The sequence below is a fragment of the Nelumbo nucifera genome, chromosome 2 (assembly GCF_055504915.1).
Source record: "Nelumbo nucifera cultivar China Antique chromosome 2, China Antique-T2T, whole genome shotgun sequence".
NCBI classification, from domain to species: Eukaryota; Viridiplantae; Streptophyta; class Magnoliopsida; order Proteales; family Nelumbonaceae; genus Nelumbo; species Nelumbo nucifera.
This window is the reverse complement of record NC_142650.1, coordinates 83911091-83929715: the sequence shown is the minus strand read 5'-3', so window position 1 is coordinate 83929715 and position 18625 is coordinate 83911091. Positions and strand designations below refer to the sequence as shown.

General features: G+C 46.1%; 1 protein-coding gene across 1 annotated transcript; it reads left to right on the top strand.

The window, feature by feature from the left end:
* The first annotated feature begins 15483 nt into the window (after positions 1 to 15483).
* On the top strand, positions 15484 to 16253 carry TIC20-II (chloroplast import component Tic20-II). The gene has a single exon (XM_010248858.3). The coding sequence runs from the start codon at positions 15563 to 15565 to the stop codon at positions 16202 to 16204; it is 642 nt and encodes a 213-aa protein (XP_010247160.1). The 5' UTR covers positions 15484 to 15562; the 3' UTR covers positions 16205 to 16253.
* Positions 16254 to 18625: the final 2372 nt, after the last annotated feature.

Below are 18625 nucleotides of genomic sequence, written 5' to 3'. Positions count from 1 at the left end.
TTGCTAGTGATCTTGTGGTGATTGGTCTATTGGATTTAATTTTGAGGAGTTGGAGTTTGAATGTCACATAGATCAGGGCCGTTAGAAAAGGGAGTTGTCACAATGAACGATGGATCTTTAGAATTTAGTCATGAAAATTGATATGTAAATAAGTTATAGTTTTTCAAGTTTAGGGAGGATGTTTGATTAGAGGTTGTTATTTGTCTTGTGGATTGTGTCAAATGAGGATATTTTTAGGTTTTGGAAAGTCTCAAGTTGATGTGGTTATTTTTCCAAGTTTCTAAGGTCTAAGAGGAGGGTACGAATTGTGTCAAAGGAGGGTATTTTCAGGTTTTGAAAAGTCTTAAGTTGATCTAGTTGTTTTTCCAAGTTTTTGGGGTCTAAGAGGAGGGTACGAAGAGGTAGGGTGAAGGGGCCAAGCAAAAATTGGGTGTTGACAATAAAAAACCTCTCCACTTGGTTAATTGAAACCAAGTCTATATCTCCAAACATTGGGTTGGTCTTGGTCTGAAAAATCTAAAGTGGATGAATGAGGCTAGTTTGGCTAATATTGGATGGAATATCTTATATGACAAAGATAACCTTTGGGTTTGAGTGGTGAGCAACAAATATCTAAGAAGAGATTACTTATGGAATTCTAAACCAAGTAAGAGGTACTCTTGGACTTGAAAAGGGGTCCTTTAAGCTAGGGAGCTGATTAGTAGAGGGGTGGGTTAGATCATTGAAAATGGTGAATCCACCAACTTCTAGACAGATAATTGGACCGGTGAGGGCCCTTTGTATAAGCTGGTGGGGCTGGATTCAATAATCCCGGCCTTAGGGTGAGTGAAGTTATTGGTCATGACAGAAGGGTTTGGAGGGAGGACTCGATTAGGAATCTTGTTCCCTCCACGACTTGGGAAAAAAATAAATCCATTTTTATCCCTTCAAGTCATCAAGAAGATAAGTTAGTTTGGAGATCCAACCCAAAAGGAAAATTCTCTGTTAGGACAAGTTACAATGAAGCTTGTAGAATATATGGTAATAGTGTTATGACTCCTAACGAGGTTAATAAAATATGAAATATGAGAACAACTGGGAAAATAAAAGTGTTCATGTTTCTTATCCTAGATGGGAAGCTCCCCTCTAAGAAGATGCTTTGTGACAAAGTGATGGACATTGATGGTATGTGTGATGTATGTGGGGAAGAGGAAGATATTAACCATATTTTTATCAATTGTCCAATAGCCAACCACGTTGGCTTACCACATCGAACACCTTCCATATTCCTCATGATTCGAGTCGGTGCATTACTGAGTGGTGGATGTCCGTGGCATCTTATGATAGAAGATACCAGAAAGATGAGTTAAGAAAAGAAAAGTTTGCTATCTTATTGTGGCACTTATGGAAGAATCGAAATGAAAATGTTTTTAATAAGAAATTAATCCTCCTTCCCTTATTATTGAGAGGGCCTGATCTCATTCTTTGAAATGACAAAATTCTTGATTACAAGTATCCAAAAGCACGACGAAAACCACTGTATCTCTCTCAGATGGATAACCCCGAATATTGATGAGGTTAAGATAAATTTTGATGCCTCCTGCATTGATGGGAAATGCACGATTATTTGTTTGGCCAAGGACTATAATGGTCAGATTCTCGACTTCAAAGCATATAAGCTAGGGATCTCATCCATCAGTCTAGCTGAAGCATGGATTGTTTGGGAAGCCCACAACGTCACCCTCAATTTTAACAACAAAAACATAACCATGCAAGGCAATTCGAAGATGGTCATCAATTGTCTAAAGAACCAAGTTGAGCATCTCATCATTGAACGTGACCTTCAATCGAGGAAGTGAGGTGTCTAGAGAGGACTTCAATATTATTATTTAAAAAATTAATCGAATCATAAATTTTTCAAATAAACAACAAAATATAGTTTGAGGATTTGAAAATTTTAAACAATTGAATGAGAATATTTTTCAAAGTAAATTAACATCTATATATAACCTAACAATGAAAAGGGTGTACGTTTGTGAGGTCAATCATATGAAGACATTTGAACGTGTGATATGCGAGGAGGTGAGGTCTCTGTGGTTGCACATGCGGATAATATTGGAGTGTGCTTCCTCAAATGTTGACATTTCCGTTTCTCTAGGTGATGTCTTTGTGGTTGCACATGCAATAATATTATGTCTCCTCCGTTGACTGCTACTCTTCCTTTTTTTCTCCTTCTTCGGTTCCTGCCCTCCATCGGCTATGTGCTCGGATCCCTTCGTCTTTGCGGTTTCAGCGTCGGCGACAATAAAGAAGTGCGACCACCGGTGGATCTTGAGTCATGATGCAGGGCCTACGTTTTCCGTTTCCTTTTTTCGTTTAAAGAAATGGTTTTTCATTTCCTTTTTTTCATTTAAAAAAAATGGTGACGAGTCATGATGCAGGACCTACGTTTTCTTTTTATTTATTTATTTTTCATTTCCAAAAAACTGCAGGGCCTATGTTTTCCTTTTATTTTCGTTGTTTCCATTTACAAAGTTACGCCGTTCAGTTGGGTCTTACAATTGAACCGGGCCTTCCTTGTAACTTGTAAGGTATAGTGCTTTTCCAAGTCTCTAGCCTCCGTAAAACCCGGTACCAATTACACTATAGCCCGTAAGCTCTCACAACCCCATCCACCCATCAACATCTCCCATAACCTACCGTCAAGTAGCCTTTCGGCTCTGTCAAAGACATCGACCCATCAATATGTCTTATAATCTCAATTCACCCACTCTGTCACGTCTAACAAATTTTGATTACTAAATTATCAATAAATTAACATTTGAAAATTTTAAATTAATTGTTTTTTATTTATCAATTAATATAATTGACTGACTTTTGAATTTTTTCGTGTGCATCCCACGGCCCTCGCTAATAACAGTAATGGAGGATAATAAAGTAAACATTTAAGAGGGTATTTATTGCAAATGAAAATACAGGGGATCGTTGTCACTAAACCTATAGCTTAGGAGTTGAAGACCCCAAGCAACAAGTTACTGTGGTGGGTCTAATAAATTAGTAATTGCATCTTAATTTATTTTGACTAAAAACCAAAGCATGGGCGTTGATACGGCACGATCCAGGCATTCTTATCTGGCTGCTGACTGGCTCCTAACTGATAACGGACGGCACCTGAGAAGAAGAAGATGAAGGATTCCTGGGGGATTTGCCCAGTGGGAATACTCCAAAGCTTAAGTTAGAACGCTGGGGGAGAAAGTAAAGAGTGTAAAGAGGCTAAGAGTGTAGGTCGCGCTAGATCACTGAGTTCTCCAGATTAGCTTGAGAGCAAGTAAATTTCAGATAAGATCTCAGATGTTCGAGAGAGAGCTTCCCTTCAACTAGGGAGCTCTTATATAGGTGTTCTTGTCAAATCGGGCGTAACTGCCACCGGGCTTCTGTCGCAGCCGTTACCTGTCAGGGCTGCACAGGTGACCGCTGCAGGGTACTACCCAATTGGATGGGTGACACATCCCGGGAGGACAGGCACGCCACCATCTGTCAAGAGACGTGGGTACAGTCTGCCGAATGGACAGGGACGTCAGTTAAGAGATGTGGTGTAGTCTGACGGGTACCGTCTTGTTAGATAAGAGCTTCCTTGAGAGCGTTGCGTTGCTTAGTCACGAGCTACCCTGTCACGCAGCAAGCTATCTTGTCGCGAGCTACTTCGTAGTGAGCTCCCAGGGGTACTTCGACGTGACCCTCATCGGAATTGCCTTTGGGGCAGTGTTTTTGCCTAAGTGTTGGAGCGAGCTAGTTACCCTAACTTGCGAGTTGGGATAGTCTTGGAGTATTCCCTTTCGGTAGCTCGGGGGACCTCGAGCTCGCGTTGTAGCGAGCTCCCCCTATAGCGAGCTATGACGTAGCGAGCTGTCCTGCAGGCTCGTTACTTAGTCGCAGTTAGGCTGCGGTGCTGAGCTGTTGCTCGTGCTGAGTCAGGTCCACGTGTCATTGTCTTAAGGGGTCAGGTCAAATCATCCTCCATCAATTGCCCCCCACTCCTCGGGCTAAGAGTGCTACCTTAGTGTGAGGAGTTCATGAAGTGGGACAGGTGGATTTGACTGAAGTTCAAACTTGTTTGACTGCTCGCATTAAATGCGTGCGCAGAAGTCAGGAGATTTCTGACGTTTTGAATGCTGAGAAACGTGTCGAAGCGGCTCTTAACTCTAGATGTCGTGCAGCCGTCATTACCTCAATCATACGTGCAGCTAGTCACATTTCGGTTTTAGAAGACGTGTGGTCAGCTTGACTGCGAACTATCAGATCTGCCTCAATTTGGGCCGTTGGTCTAGGGGCACAGTGGCTATAAATAGGAGGGCCCCCAGGCCTCATTTTCTTTCACGCTAACTTGTTGTCTTCGGATTCTGAGGTCGCGCATCCATCTAGTCTTCCCGAGCTCTTCTGTTCACACCGTTTCATCTTTTCTGGTGAGTCATTCATTCTGTCAATCATGTTTGGGTATCCGTACCACGTTTATCCCCGGGACGGTGACCAGGATGACGACACCCCCTCAAGCTTAGGGGGAGCTTGGGAGCAGGCTCCAGAGGCTCGGGAGGCCTCCGGCGATGTGGCTTCTACCTCTCGGGGCAGAGAGCCCGACACCTTCGGTCCCTCTTCTATGATGATGGGGAGACTCAGATCTCTAGTCCGCCATTTTCACCTTCCCGGGGACCTTATCTACGGTCTCCCCTCTGGTAACTTTCCCTGGGAGCATGGTCCCAATGATATAGTAATTTTCCAGGAATAGCTCGAGGCTGCCTTGTGTCTTCCCCTACACCCCCAAATAGTAGAGGTGTTGAATCATTTTAACGTCACCATTGACCAACTCCATCTCAATGCCATCCGGAATGTAGTTGGGACCATTTCCCTGTGCTATGAGTATTGCCTCCCCCTTGATCTCGATATATTTTCTTCCATTCTCTGTATTAAGAATGCCACTCCCGGAGCGCCTCCGAAAAGGCCTTCGTATTACTTTTCTCCCTGCTACGGCTTTAAGCTTCTACACGACCTGCCGAATAGGGTTCCCGCCTGGAAGCGGGACTATTTTGTGGTTCGTAACCCCGAGGGGTGGCCCTTCCCAACTTCTTGGAGGGGCGCCATCCAGGACCCCGGGGCTGAGTTGGACTCTGAAACTCGGAAAATGTTGTTGTCCTAGGCAGCTATAGGCCTTCTCTGTTCAGATTACTTGACCGAGGAGAAGCTCGCGCAGGCTGGCCTGAGCCCGGGTAGGTTGCCTTTTAGGTCGCGTAGTGCCTTGTAAAAATATATCATATGTGTATACATATATTTTCTTTTTCACTGGACTAATACCTTGTGATTTTATGGCAGCCATCATGTCTGGGGTTGACACATGCCACCTCCTTTCCAGCAACCAAAAGCGTAAGGCTAAGAGGTTGCGTCCTGACCGAACTCCCACTTCTAGGGGCATTGAGTTCGAGTCTACTGAGCCAGACTTTGTTTCTCCACTGCCTGAAATTCCACCGGCCCCATCTGAAGGAGGCACTAGAGAAGGTGGCCTCAAGGAGGGCGAGCTCCCAGGCAAGGGGTGATTCCTCCTAGTCCCTCTCGCCCATTCCCCTACCCGTAGTTCCCGGTAGGGAACTATGAGGGTGTTAACAACTACATCGTGGTTGGCCGAAAGAGCCGAAGGGCAATCTGCCACGAGGAGGTCGCTAGGTGGGGGGAGATGGAGCTCAAGGCACTCGTCGCGTTTGCCGCCTCCCACTGTATGGTGGTAAGTGGTCTTTTCTTTTTCTTCTCGTTCTTTCCCTTCTTTTGTTGTTGTCTGACCTTAGTCTCTTGTTGGCAGGTTAACACCGCCATCCACTCTGGCGACGCTCGCAATCAGAGGTCCATTGTCCAAAAGCTCCAGGGCGAGCTTGACCAGGCCCGTGGTGAGCTCCTTCAGACTCGCAAGGGGAGCAAGGCCCAGGAGCTGCTCGCCCGTGACCAGGAGGCACAGATCGCCAGGATTTTTGAGGAGAGCACGCTACAGGGAGAAGTCATTGAGGGTGGTAGCGGAGAGGGAGCTCCTTCTCCAATAGGTCCGGGACTTGGACTCTACACTTCTGGACCGAACTCGGAACTTCGACACCATGGTGGAGGCCGAGCGGGCTAAGGCAGTTTGGGACTTCAAGGACTCCTAGGAATACCACGACCTCCAAGTGGAGTATAGCTCGAGCTCGTACCGCTCCGGATTCAAGCTTTTTCGTTGGTTAGTCCAAAAGAAGTTCTCTGGGCTCAACCTCGACGACATCACAATGAAGGGCCTGGCTCCTGAGACGACGGACCAGGCGGAGGAGGAGGAGCTTGACTCCCCGGAGGACGAGGACGAGGTGAAGGAGGTGGACCCTTGAGGCTGGCGGCTCTGTTTTCTGCTTTTCTCACTAACTTCTGATGGTTCCCAGGTGCTAGAACCCGGTTTTCAAAAAATCTTCTTCTTGGGCAGTTGTGCCCTTTTTACTTATTGTTGAACTTTCCCAAGCTGTTTAGCTAGGTTTTTTATTTATGAAGTAGTAATGGAATTTTTTTTTTCTTCTAAGTATGGTGTGCTCTTTTATTTTTTGCCAAAGCGATCTCATCACTCGAGCTATTAGAGATACATACCCGAAATAGGATGTTTCGGTAAATTATTACCCCGAGCTATCCCTTAGTGCTTCGAGGCATAGTATATCGCAAAGTAGTTATCGTGCATGTCCGAACTGTATGTTTGTAGGTTGTACCTTATCTGGTCCAACTGTTGTGTTGAGACGAGCTATGCTTCGTAGGGTTCAGCCCCAAACTGCTTACGCCTCTGATACTTCATACTTTACATTCGTTGGCGAAACGACTAAGTATTTCATCGTGCCGAGGTCTTGGTTAGTGATAGCTATAAATATAACCCTAGCAAGTGCACTAGTTATCAAGTAGTATAAAAATATCGTTCCCACGGGGATTTAACAAAATAAATATTAGAACTACAGCATTCCCTAATTATTTGGACAATCGAATTTCAGATTTGAGAATAAGAACTAATGAAAAAAACAGAAATAGGAAAACAAGAGCAGAAGTAACAATGCTGAAGTATATAACGATTGGTTGAATTCGCTAGGGCTTTCGGTCCACCTAACCATTCCAATGAATATTAATGGATGAGATTATCCAAGATAATTTGTCATTCCCATAAGCTGAAGTCTTTTCAATTTTATTTAATATTATCTCTCGATATATACTAAAACTACTTCTATCAGGTAACCCCTCGATCTCTCGACTAGAGTCCTCAAGATAGAAGCGCATTAAGTCCAAGGAAAAACTATTATAATAGATGAATCATGTGTATATACCCCTATATACCATTCAATTCACACCATGAATTATGTGGTCAGCTCTGTGAATTCTTCTCTCGATTCATTCACATACGCCTGATCAATTAAGAGATGGTCACTCCTAATAGCATTAAGCAAGATAATTCATAGACTATATGGAAATCACGATCTTGAATAAATATGAATAAAAATATATTCATTGATATGATTAGGCTTTCCACAACCCTAACTATAGCTAAATTAGTTCATACTAGCAGAAATAAAACAAACAAGAGGAAAGAAAGAACTCATGGTTTTACCCTTGGAGTTGAGATCTCCTATTCTCTTTGCCGCCACCTCCTTCTTGCAAACTTCTTGCTTGATAGCTGGATTGCTCCTCTGCTTCTTGATGCCTCTCTAGTCCACCCCCTACCCCTTTATATAGCTTAAGGGGAGGGGGTGGTCTCCTACTCGTACTTGAAGTTAATCTCTCAAAAATAGAAAGTCCTAGTCTAATCCTACTCTTATCTCTTTATTTAAAAAACTCAATCTCTTTATCTTTATGGGATTACATCATAAATTTAGATCTGATAAGACTCTTCTCAGTTTCTTGTTCTTGGATTCGTATTAGACCTCCTTTGCGAATTGGGCTGCTGCCAAGCTTTTCTGCAAGTTGGACTTAAGCTGGGGATTGAGCCATCCTACGAATTTGCCCCAACTTCGGGCCCAGATTTTACTTTGATTCATGCCTAATCTACGAAAGCCCAAAATATGAAAGTTGTTGCTTTTTATCTTATCTATCCAGTGGGTCTTGAATCAGCCCAATCGGATTTCAGATACACGAGTTAGGCCCAGATTACTGAACAGTGCCGAAATTTTGAAAAATAATCCAATTTGCCTTTCTTTGCTCCTGATGCCTTCTTTCATGCCCTGAACCAAAATACAAGAAATATGAGTCCAATTAAGTATTAATTAAGTATGCAAGACAGAATATTTGGGGTAAAAAATGTGATAAATTCTACTCTCATCAGTTAGCTCAGTGTTTTAGCCCTTAGGCTGAGGAAGTGACTTATAGTCTGCCTTAGAGTTTGCCCATGCCATGGAGGCGACAGGGTCTCATTGTGCCGAGGTCGTGTTAGCTCGGCATTTTGACCCTTAGGCTCTGAGAGTGACGCATGGTCTACTCAGTAGTTCGCCCATGCCATGGAGGCAACTGGGTCTTATTGCACCAAGATCGTGTTAGCTCGGCATTTTGGCCCTTAGGCTTTGGGAGTGACTCGTGGTCTACTCAACAGTTACAGGTAATACTGCCTTAAGTTGATAATATTCCATGCCCGAAGTACTTGTTTCCCTTCAAGGGTTTTGAGCTCGTATGTTCCTTCCCCAAGCACCCGTTTCACTCGATAGGGTCCTTCCCAATTCGGTTCGAGCTTGCCAACACCGGGCTTAGGTACCGTAACTTTACGAAGGACCAAGTCACTGACGCAAAGGTTCTGCTTCTCGACCCTGGCGTTATAGTACCGAGCTACTCTTTGCTGGTAAGCTGCGGTCCTGATATATGCGAGGTCCCTTAATTCGTTGAGTAGGTCGAGGTTGGTACGTAGCTCGTCTTCATTTGTTGTGTCGTCATATGCTTCTAGTCGTAGAGAGGGAACCTCGATCTCAACTGGGATGATTGCCTCGGTGCTGTAGGTGAGGTTGAAGGGAGTTTCTCCTGTGGCGGTCTTCTCGGTGGTTCAGTAAGCCCACAGAACACTGGGTAGCTCGTCTACCTATAGTCCTTTAGCTCGGTCTAACTGGGTAGCTCGTGACCTCTACTTGACCGTTTGCTTGAGGGTGTGCGACCGAAGTGAGTTATGTCGAATCCCCATGTCTTGGCACCAGTTCTGGAATTTGATGTCCTCGAACTGCTTACCGTTATCAGAAATCAGTACCCGAGGTAACCCGAAGTGCACACTATGTTCTTCCAAAAGAAGTTCTAGACGTTTTGGGCTGTGATCGTTACGAGAGGTTCAGCTTCTACCCACTTGGTGAAATAATCTAGTGCTACCACCAGGAACTTCCTTTGGCTTGTCACTGGTGGAAACGGTCCAAGTATATCGATGCCCCATTGTGCGAAAGGCCACGGGCTGGTGAGATACTTGAGATCGGCAGCGGGCTAGTGGTGGATGTTGGCATGCTTCTGGCACTTGTCACACTTTCTGACAAGCTCAATAGCGTCTGCTTTCATTGTTAGCCAGTAGTATCCCTGTCGTAGTGCTTTTTGGGCAAGGGCCCTGCCCCCTAAGTGTCCACCGCACAGGCCCTCATGAGTGTCGCGGAGTACGAGCTCAACTTCGGAAGGTCGCAAGCAGCGCATGTAGGGGAGTGTGTAGGATCTTCGGTACAGCCGTTCGTCTATCATGACGTATTTGGCTGCCTGACGCTCTACCCTTTTGGTGGCATTGCGATCTGTTGGGAGGGTCCCGTGTAGCAAGAAGCTTGCGAGCGGGTCAATCTAGCTCGGCTCTACTTGAATGATAGGAGCGACCTCCTCTACCCCCCCGAGAATGCTAGGCCGAGGCAGGTTGTCTATGTACATGGTTCTCATGGTGTTATCACTGGTGCTGGCTAACCGGGACAGAGCGTCGGCCTCACCGTTCTCCGACCTTGGGACTTGCCTGATGAAGTGTGACTGGAAGTTGAGCAGAGCCTCTCTTACTTTGGCTAAGTAGGCAATCATAGTCGGTTTGCGAGCTTCGTATTCTCCTGTGACCTGATTGACCACGAGCTGGGAATCGCTGCAGATGATAATGTGCTTGGCTTTCATTTCTTTGGCTAGAGCTAGCTCGGCTATCAACACTTTGTACTCTGCTTCATTGTTGGATGCCACAAACTTGAAGCGTAGTGCATACTCCAGTTTCGTGCCACTTGGGCTGTGCAGAACTATTCCGGCTCCGCTGCCCTATTGGTTCGAGGAGTCATCTACGTGAAGGATCTAGGGCTCCTCATCCCAGTTCGCGCTTGGCCTAACTAGGAGAGATGCCGTGCTGGCTGCTACCTCACAGTGCTCGGACTTAACCGGCCTGGGATCTCCGGGCTAGCCCGAACTGGGGGCCCCGTGCTCAACCGACTTGGGGACTTCAGAGTTGAAAGTGCACTCCGCAACGAAGTCTGCTAAGGCTTGGGCCTTGATAGCAGTTCATGGCTTGTATTGGAGGTCGTACTCGCTGAGCTCAATGGCCCACTTCGTTAGTCGACCAGAGACCTCGGGCTTGAGTAAGACTTGCCTCAGAGGTTTGTTGGTGAGGACGATAACAGTATGAGCCTGAAAGTACGGACGGAGTTTTCGGGCCGCAATAACCAGTGCATATGCCAGTTTTTCTATCTCCAGATATCTTGTCTCTGCTCCCTACAATACTTTACTAACATAGTAGATAGGTCATTGGATCCGATCTACTTCTTTTATTAGTACTGAGCTGACCACTTCGTCACTTGCCGAGAGGTACAACTCTAAAACATCGCCCTCTTCGGGCCGAGCTAAGACCGGTATGCTAGCGAGGTACTTTTTGAGCTTGTCAAACGCGAGCTGACAATCTTGGGTCCATTCAAACCCTTTGCTTTTAATTGCTTTAAAGAAAGGTAGGCAGTGATCTGCCGATTTGGACATGAAGCGGCTCAAAGCGGCTACTCGGCCATTCATCCTCTGAACCTCCTTCATTTTTCGGGGTGGTCTCATATCTAGGATGGCCTTTATTTTGTCCGGGTTGGCTTCAATGCCACGCCGGTTTACGATGTATCCCAAAAATTTACTCGAGGTGACACCAAAGACACACTTATTCGGGTTTAGCTTCATATTGAATCTACGCAGGATTTCAAAAACTAAATTCAAGTCTTGTATTAAATCACATGAGAACTGGGTTTTGACGACCATGTCGTCTACATAACATTCTACTTTTTGGCCAATCAATGGCTCAAACAGTTTATTTGTTACAAGTCTTTGAAAGGTCACCCCGACATATTTTAGCCCAAAGGGCATGACCTTGTAGTAGTACAAGCCAAGCTCGGTTATGAAGGCAGTCTTTTCTTCATCTGTTGGGTCCATCCTGATCTGATTGTAGCCCGAATAGGCATCTAGAAAGCTCAGCAACTCGTGACCCGAGGTCGGGTCCACCAGATGGTCGATTCTGGGGAGTGGGAAGCAGTCCTTTGGGTAAGCTCGGTTCAAGTTGGTGTAGTCGACGCACATGCGCCATTTACCGTTAGCCTTTTTCACCAGAATGGGGTTGGCCACCCAGCTCGGGTAGTGGACTTCCCTGATAAAATTGGTTGCAAGGAGCTTCCCGACCTCCTCGTCGACTGCCCTCCATCGCTCTGTGGCTAAGTTGCATTTCTTCTGTCTAACGGGCCTAATTATAGGATCAATATTAAGCTTATGAGTTATGATGTTAGGGTCTATGCCGTGCATTTTTGCCGCAGACCATGCAAAAACATCTAAATTTTCAAGTAAAAAGCGTAACAGTTTAGATCGTAGAGGCTCCTCAATTGAAGCACCGATATGAAGAGTTCAGGCTGGGTCCTCCGTCGAGGCTGGGATGGAGTCGGTCTCTTCTGTGGGCGCAGCTCGCTCCTCGCTTTGCTCCGTAGGTCGCTCCAACTCGAGGTCATCAGCCACCTTGGCTTTCCCTTTAAGGGCGGCGACGTAGCACTTGCGAGACTCAAGCTGGTCATTTCACGCTGTCCCGATTCCGAAGTCCATGGGGAACTTCATGGCCAAGTAGTAGGTGGACACCACAACCCGTAAGGCAAGGGTAATTGGCTGACCTACTATGGCGTTATACGGGGAGGGGGTTGCGACCACTAAGAAATCATGGTTGAGCCTCACTATGCTAGGCCAAGTGCCGACCTCCACAGGTACTGTAATCCTTCCGAAGGGCCTAACTTCCTCTCCGTTGAAGCCTACCAGGGGAGTGTTTGCGGGCTTTAGGTTGCTCTCCTGGAGCTGCAGTTGGTCGAAGACTGCTTTGAAGAGGATGTCTGCCGAACTGCCTGAGTCAACGAGGATGCGCCTGACTTCGAAGTCATTGATCTTCACCTTTATGACGAGCGCGTCATCATGGGGGTAATGGACCCCGCGTGCATCATCTTTTGTGAAGAAGTTGGGATCTTCCATCCTTAGCTGCTTTGGGGGGTTCTGCTCTTCCCTGGCCGCTTCACGAGCTGGTGCGCGAGCTGCAGTTGAGGTGCAACCTGCAACAATCGAGCCTCCTACTATGACGTGGATGGTCCCCCGAATTGGTCTCTCTTCGGGGGGCTGCTTCTGCGGCTGTTCCGCTTGCTTGCTGGACTCGGGAGCATCCCTACTCTGCTCCCCTTGCCGACTTGCTTTATTATTATTATTATTATTACTTTGTACAAAATTTCTCAAATATCCGCGACGGATGAGTTCTTCTATCTCATCGCGGAGGTTTTTACAACTTTCGGTGCTATGACCGTGATCTTTATGAAAGCTACAGTACATATTTTTATTTCTAACATTAGGGTCCGCCTTCAGTCGAGGTGGCCACTTCACGTACGGGGCATCTTTGATTGCCATGAGGATCTTGGCCCGCTTCGCGTTGAGGGGCGTGTAGTCCCTTTCTGCTACTGGAGCCCGGAAAGGTTGATTTGGCTTTGCCCCCCGAGCTTGGTCTTTCTTCTTCCTACTGTCTTCCTGAGATGGGGGCTTTGATTCCCTCTTCCTTTTCTCAAGGGCCTGCTCGCCCTTTTGGTTGATTTCCTCCTCCGTCCCTATGAACTGGTCTGCGAGCTTGAGGAACTCGATCACAGTCTTGGGTTGATTGACAACTACGTGCAACTTGAACTCTTTGTGGGTGATACCTCGCTTGGCTGCGGTGAGGTGAACTGCGAGATCCAGGTCGGGTATTTGTAAACGAGCGTCGTTGAACCGCTTGATGTAACTTCGAATGGACTCCCCTTCCTTTTGAACTATGCCGAGGAGGCTTTCCTGAGTTCTCGGGCACCTTTTGCTGGTGACGAAGTGGGAGGTGAAAACTTACACGAACTGTGCCCAGCTTCTTATTGAACCAGGCGCGAGGTTACGGTACCATGTGCGAGCTACCCCTTTGTAGGTGGTGGAAAAGGCCACGCACATGCAGGATTCACTGGCAAGAGCCAGGTGCATCTAGGACTGGAAGGCGTCCACGTGATCATTTGAATCGAAGGATCCATCATACTTGTCCAGCGGGGGGAGCTTGAAGTCCCTTGGCATGGGGACAACAAGGAGTTCTGGAGATAATGGGGAAGAAATTGAGAGGAGAGGGGTAGCTTTCACTTCACCTGAGCATACCTCCTCTTTTCCTTTGAGCTCGGGAGAGACTCGGGTAGTAGTTCAGCAAGCTCGCCGGCGTCTTCGCTGCTGCTTTGCTGGCTTGACGTTGGTGCTTGATAATTCAGTGTCGTCGAGCTCGACGGGCTCGGACTGCTAGTGGTGGCTCTGAACTGAAGGGCCCTGCCTATAGTCTGCGGCCAGGACCTCGAACGAATTCTCTACGAGCGGGAGCTCGAATTGCGAAGGCTGGGGCGATACGGGCTTGGTTGGCTGGCAGGCCCCCGACCTGCCCATGGGTTGCGAGGCGGGAGTGGCTGGCCTCTCCTTCTGGCTATGGGAAGAGGCTTGGCTCTTGGCGAAATCCTAGGCTTGGGAGGCCTCTCCCTGACGAGGTCGTTCACTCCAGTGGGAAGGCTTGGTCTGCTTCGTGGTCGGATGCCGATGGGGAAGCGACGACTGGGCCTGAGGCACAGAAGGAAACAGCTGTTGATACTGGTATTGGGAAACCTGGTGCAACACTTGTTGTTGATAGAGTTGGAATTGTTGAAATTGTTGCATTTGAGCTTGCATGGCTCGCATGCACTGCATTAAGTCCTCCAACTGGTTCGGGTTTGCCGTTGGGGGCACAACTGAGGGTTCAACAAAGGTTGCGGAGCAACCGTGGGTGCTAGTGCGAGAGGCATGTTCAAACTGGGAACTCCGTCCACGGAGAGCGTTGCGTTTCTTAGTCGCGAGCTACATTGTAGCGAGCTACCCTGTCACGTAGCGAGCTATCTTGTCACGAGCTACTTCGTAGCGAGCTCCCAGGGGTATTTTGAGGTGACTCTCATTGGGATTGCCTTTGGGGCAGTCTTTCTGCCTAAGTGTTGGAGCGAGCTGGTTACCCTAGCTCGCGAGTTGGGATAGTCTTGGAGTATTCCCTTTCGGTAGCTCGGGGGACCTTGAGCTCGCGCTGTAGTGAGCTCCCCCTATAGCAAGGTATGACGTAGCGAGCTATCCTGCAAGCTCGTTACTTAGTCGTAGTCTGGTTGCAATGCTGAGCTGTTGCTCGTGCTGAGTCAGGTCCACGTGTCATTGTTTTAAGGGGTCATGTCAAATCATCCTCCATCAGGCGTGAATAGTAGGGGTGATCATTTCAGCCTAGCCTGGCTCGACCTACACAAACTCGATTCAAAAATTCTGGGATTGGGCCTAGGTTTTGTGTTTAGGCCCGACCTAGGCCTGGGCCCACATCTGGCCCACAAATTCTAGGGTTAGGCTTGGGCTTAATACGTCAAGCCCGACCCGACCTGCATATATTTAAACTTACGCATTTTGTGTATAATGTATACATATATATATAATATATGTTATTTTACATTATATTATATATTTTATATATAAATATTATAACAAGATATGCATAATTTATATTATATGTAATATTTTATATTATACAATGTATAAAATAAGTTTATATGCATGTTATGTCATTTAATATAAAATATTATCGATATGAAAGACATTAGCCTAGAATTAGGTCCAACCCAGCCTAGGCCTGTATAGACCTGGATTAGGGCTTATGTTTGAGCTCAAAAACTTAGGCCAGATTGGGCCTAAGCCTAAACTATAGCCCTTATCATAAATGCAGAACCCAATCCGAGCCCAGCCTGACGTGGCTCATGATCACCCTAGTGAATAGGTGAATTGCCCAGAATGTGCCCCGCGCAAAAACTATGTCAACAGCCCATGCTCTTGGGCCCAAACAGCCAAAGTTATCCCAATGGGTCCTTCCCTAAATATATAAGTTTAATGTCATGTCGGATGGCCCACTTATCGGATATTAAAGTGATACGTCGACAACCCAGGCTATCATAATTAGACAGCCAAAACCATCTTTGCCTCTTCGGCAATCGGCGATATAAATGGGTGCATTCCCAAATCCGAGCAGAAGCGAGAAAATAAGGAATCGAATATGGCTTCTTTGCCTCTACTCCGCCTCTCTCTCAACCCTTCTCCCCAAGCCCTAAAGAAACCCTACGTCTCTTCTCCATTACTGGCCGTCCGATTATCCCGCCCTCTTAGATCAACCGTGAGGGTCCCTCGCCCGAGACCTCAACTACCGGCATCAAAGACGATTTGTATGTCCTATCAGCCGGTTCCCGCCACCGAGAGGTTGATCTCCTCCGTCGCCTACTTTCTCCCCTTCTTCAACGGCTTGCAGTACGGGCGCTACCTCTTCGCCAAATACCCTGACTTAGGCCTTTTGTTCCAGCCGATTTTCCCGTTGCTGAGCTTCTACAGGTCGATCCCATACGCGGGTTTCGTGGCGTTCTTCGCTTTGTATCTGGGTGTGGTGAGGAACCCTAATTTGAGCCGGTACGTGAGGTTCAACTCGATGCAGGCTGTGGTGTTGGATGTTTTGCTAGTTCTTCCATTGCTTTTTCAGAGGATTTTTAATCCGAGCAAGGGATTAGGGTTTAAATTGGTGGTGATGGGTTATAATGGGCTCTTTGTATTCATTGTTGCTTGCTTCTTGTATAGCTTAGGGTTTTGTATTCTTGGGAGGACTCCCTACCTTCCCTTTGTAGCTGATGCTGCCGATAGGCAGCTCTGAGCAATCAATCCATCGTTAATTTGAAATGGGTATTTCGATTTTTGTAGAATCATATTTTTTTTATCATTACGCTGTTGTTAAATTAATTGGTTTTCTCAGAAGCTCTTTCTGTGGTGTAAGTATCTCGGATCTCATTTAGATGCCTCCTACTTCACTGCTCCTAGTCTTTCACAGAGAGCCATTCTTGCTGTTGATTCAATGTTTCGTTTTCTCTGCAAGAAAGTCTCTGTGACGGGAACAGGACTTATGTTTTCTTAAATATCCATGTCTCATCTCTCATGTATATCTCAAACTCTACAGTGAGCATACCTTCCTGCCGTTAAGTCTCTTGTAATGTCGTGTTAAAGTAGAATAAACCTCCAATCCAGACTCCAGAGAGAAGTCGGAATTAGTCCTTCCCGGCCTTCTTTCGAAGAAATGGGTTCACCAATGCCTAGACTACAAAAATCAACAGCCAATGGATATTCGTGAGAACCACTCAAAGCAGAACTTCGAAGCTCAAACTCCAATATTTCTATGGCATAAAGCTTTCATGTCCATCATTACAAAAGCTTCTAACTTTTTTTTTTTATTTTTTTTTGATTTTTGGACTGCACTCCCCCTCACAAACTCTTTTTCTGAGAGAACGGAAAAAGGGGCCACATGAACATGAGACAGAGAAACATTAGAATGAGCATGATTTGCATGCCAATATGCAACCTTGTTTCTTATCTAAAAATGTGTTGATACTCCATTGAAACCTCCATTCTTTCGGGTTCTATCTACCCCCCAAAAACATCCCACGCATTGTGGGTGCGCTGCATGTCCTCCCACATGCGAACTAAAGGGACTCGTGCGGAACTAACGGGATGGCCGTTAGTTCTACCCTGTTAGCTCCCTCTTGACCCAAAGGTCATCATGAAGGAATGGAAAGATCCATCGTATGGACGCTCGGATAATGCGAAATGGAATAGGTGAATTTCAAAAATTTTTCCTTCATACAATTGGAAATCACATTCCCTATTTTAGAAAACTAATTTTCAAGGATCAATCTTGAATTAAGAACCGAACCAGATCTGAATAAAAACAGTAGGAGAGGGAAATACCTGATACGGAGAATTAGTATCCCCCAACGAAAGTATTCACGCTCAGAAAAGTCACCAAAGACTGTTCCCACTGAACATGACGCAGTGTAGGACGGAGCAGAATCAACAACGTTCTTCACAATAACTGGATCCTTCGCAAGAACCCACTGGACGACAGATGAGCACAACTTCTTTTCAATTCTTCTATAAAGAACTGAAATCAAGAACGCTTCTTGATGACTCTCACGTGAGTAGAGACGAATTGCTAATGGTGGCGGCGGCAGGAATTTGGCGCAGTCTCACTGTATGCTGATTTCTCTCTTTTGTGTTGTATCTATATCTCAGATGAGTGTATTTAGAGGCTGCCGCCCCCTCCTTTTATAATCCTAAAGGGATCAGTTCCTAATCCTATTAGGAGAAGTTGATCCCCTTAAGTGATAAGGTAGAGTCCTTATCTAATCTGCAGATTTTGATCAGTCCTCTTAATTTGATTAGGAGTTTCCAGTTTTGAATCATATTCAAATCTGGACTCTTACTGAGTGGATATGGACTTTCTCTTATCCTTTAAAGCTGGTCCATATCTCAAATTCGCCCCATTCAAGTCAATCTAATTATCCCAGCTCGTATTGGGCTTTTGGCCCATTAAATGTATGTCTCACTTAAGTTTTCCAAATTGCTGCCTAGTTGGGCTTTCTCTATATGGCGTGGGACCCAAACGTTGATCTATACATCAGCTACAAGGGTTTGGCCCAGCCTCTGTCACAAGGCCTAGCCGAATTCACTAGAAAGCCCAGTGAACCCCTTGAGCCCATCATATGGACTCTATGAGCCCAACACTTACACTAAGTGGTCATTGGGCCAAGCCACCTTGTAACACCCAAGGACTGTGGGCAGATGCAAGATTAGCCCATCAGGTTTAACCCTCTATGGCCTTACACTTAACATCTCAGCCCATAATAATCAAACACTGCCCGACAAGGGAGGACATCTCCCCCGACTTCAAGGTATGGTGCTGCACTCTCCTCTTATATGGACCCTGGGGATTAAAATATTTTGCAAACAATTTTGGAAACCTATAATATATATTATATTGTATAAATATATTTTGTAAAACAAAATTTCAACGATTGAAATAAATTGCCGGCAGTTTTAGTTTCCATCAGAGAGAGTGCATTTCCCCAATCATTACCTTTGCTCGACAAAGGGGCTGATCCTGTCACTATAATCACCCACTTAGATGGGTTCATGAATCATCTCAACATACCCAGGTTTTCACCCCCTCCAAAGGTCTCACTGATTGGCATATCAAAGATGGCCCAATCCGCCACCTAGTGCGGTGCCATAATCGAGTCTAGGG

Coding starts and splice junctions, on each gene's coding strand:
- TIC20-II (XM_010248858.3), top strand. CDS start 15,563: ATGGCTTCTTTGCCTCTACTCCGCCTCTCTCTCAACCCTTCTCCCCAA.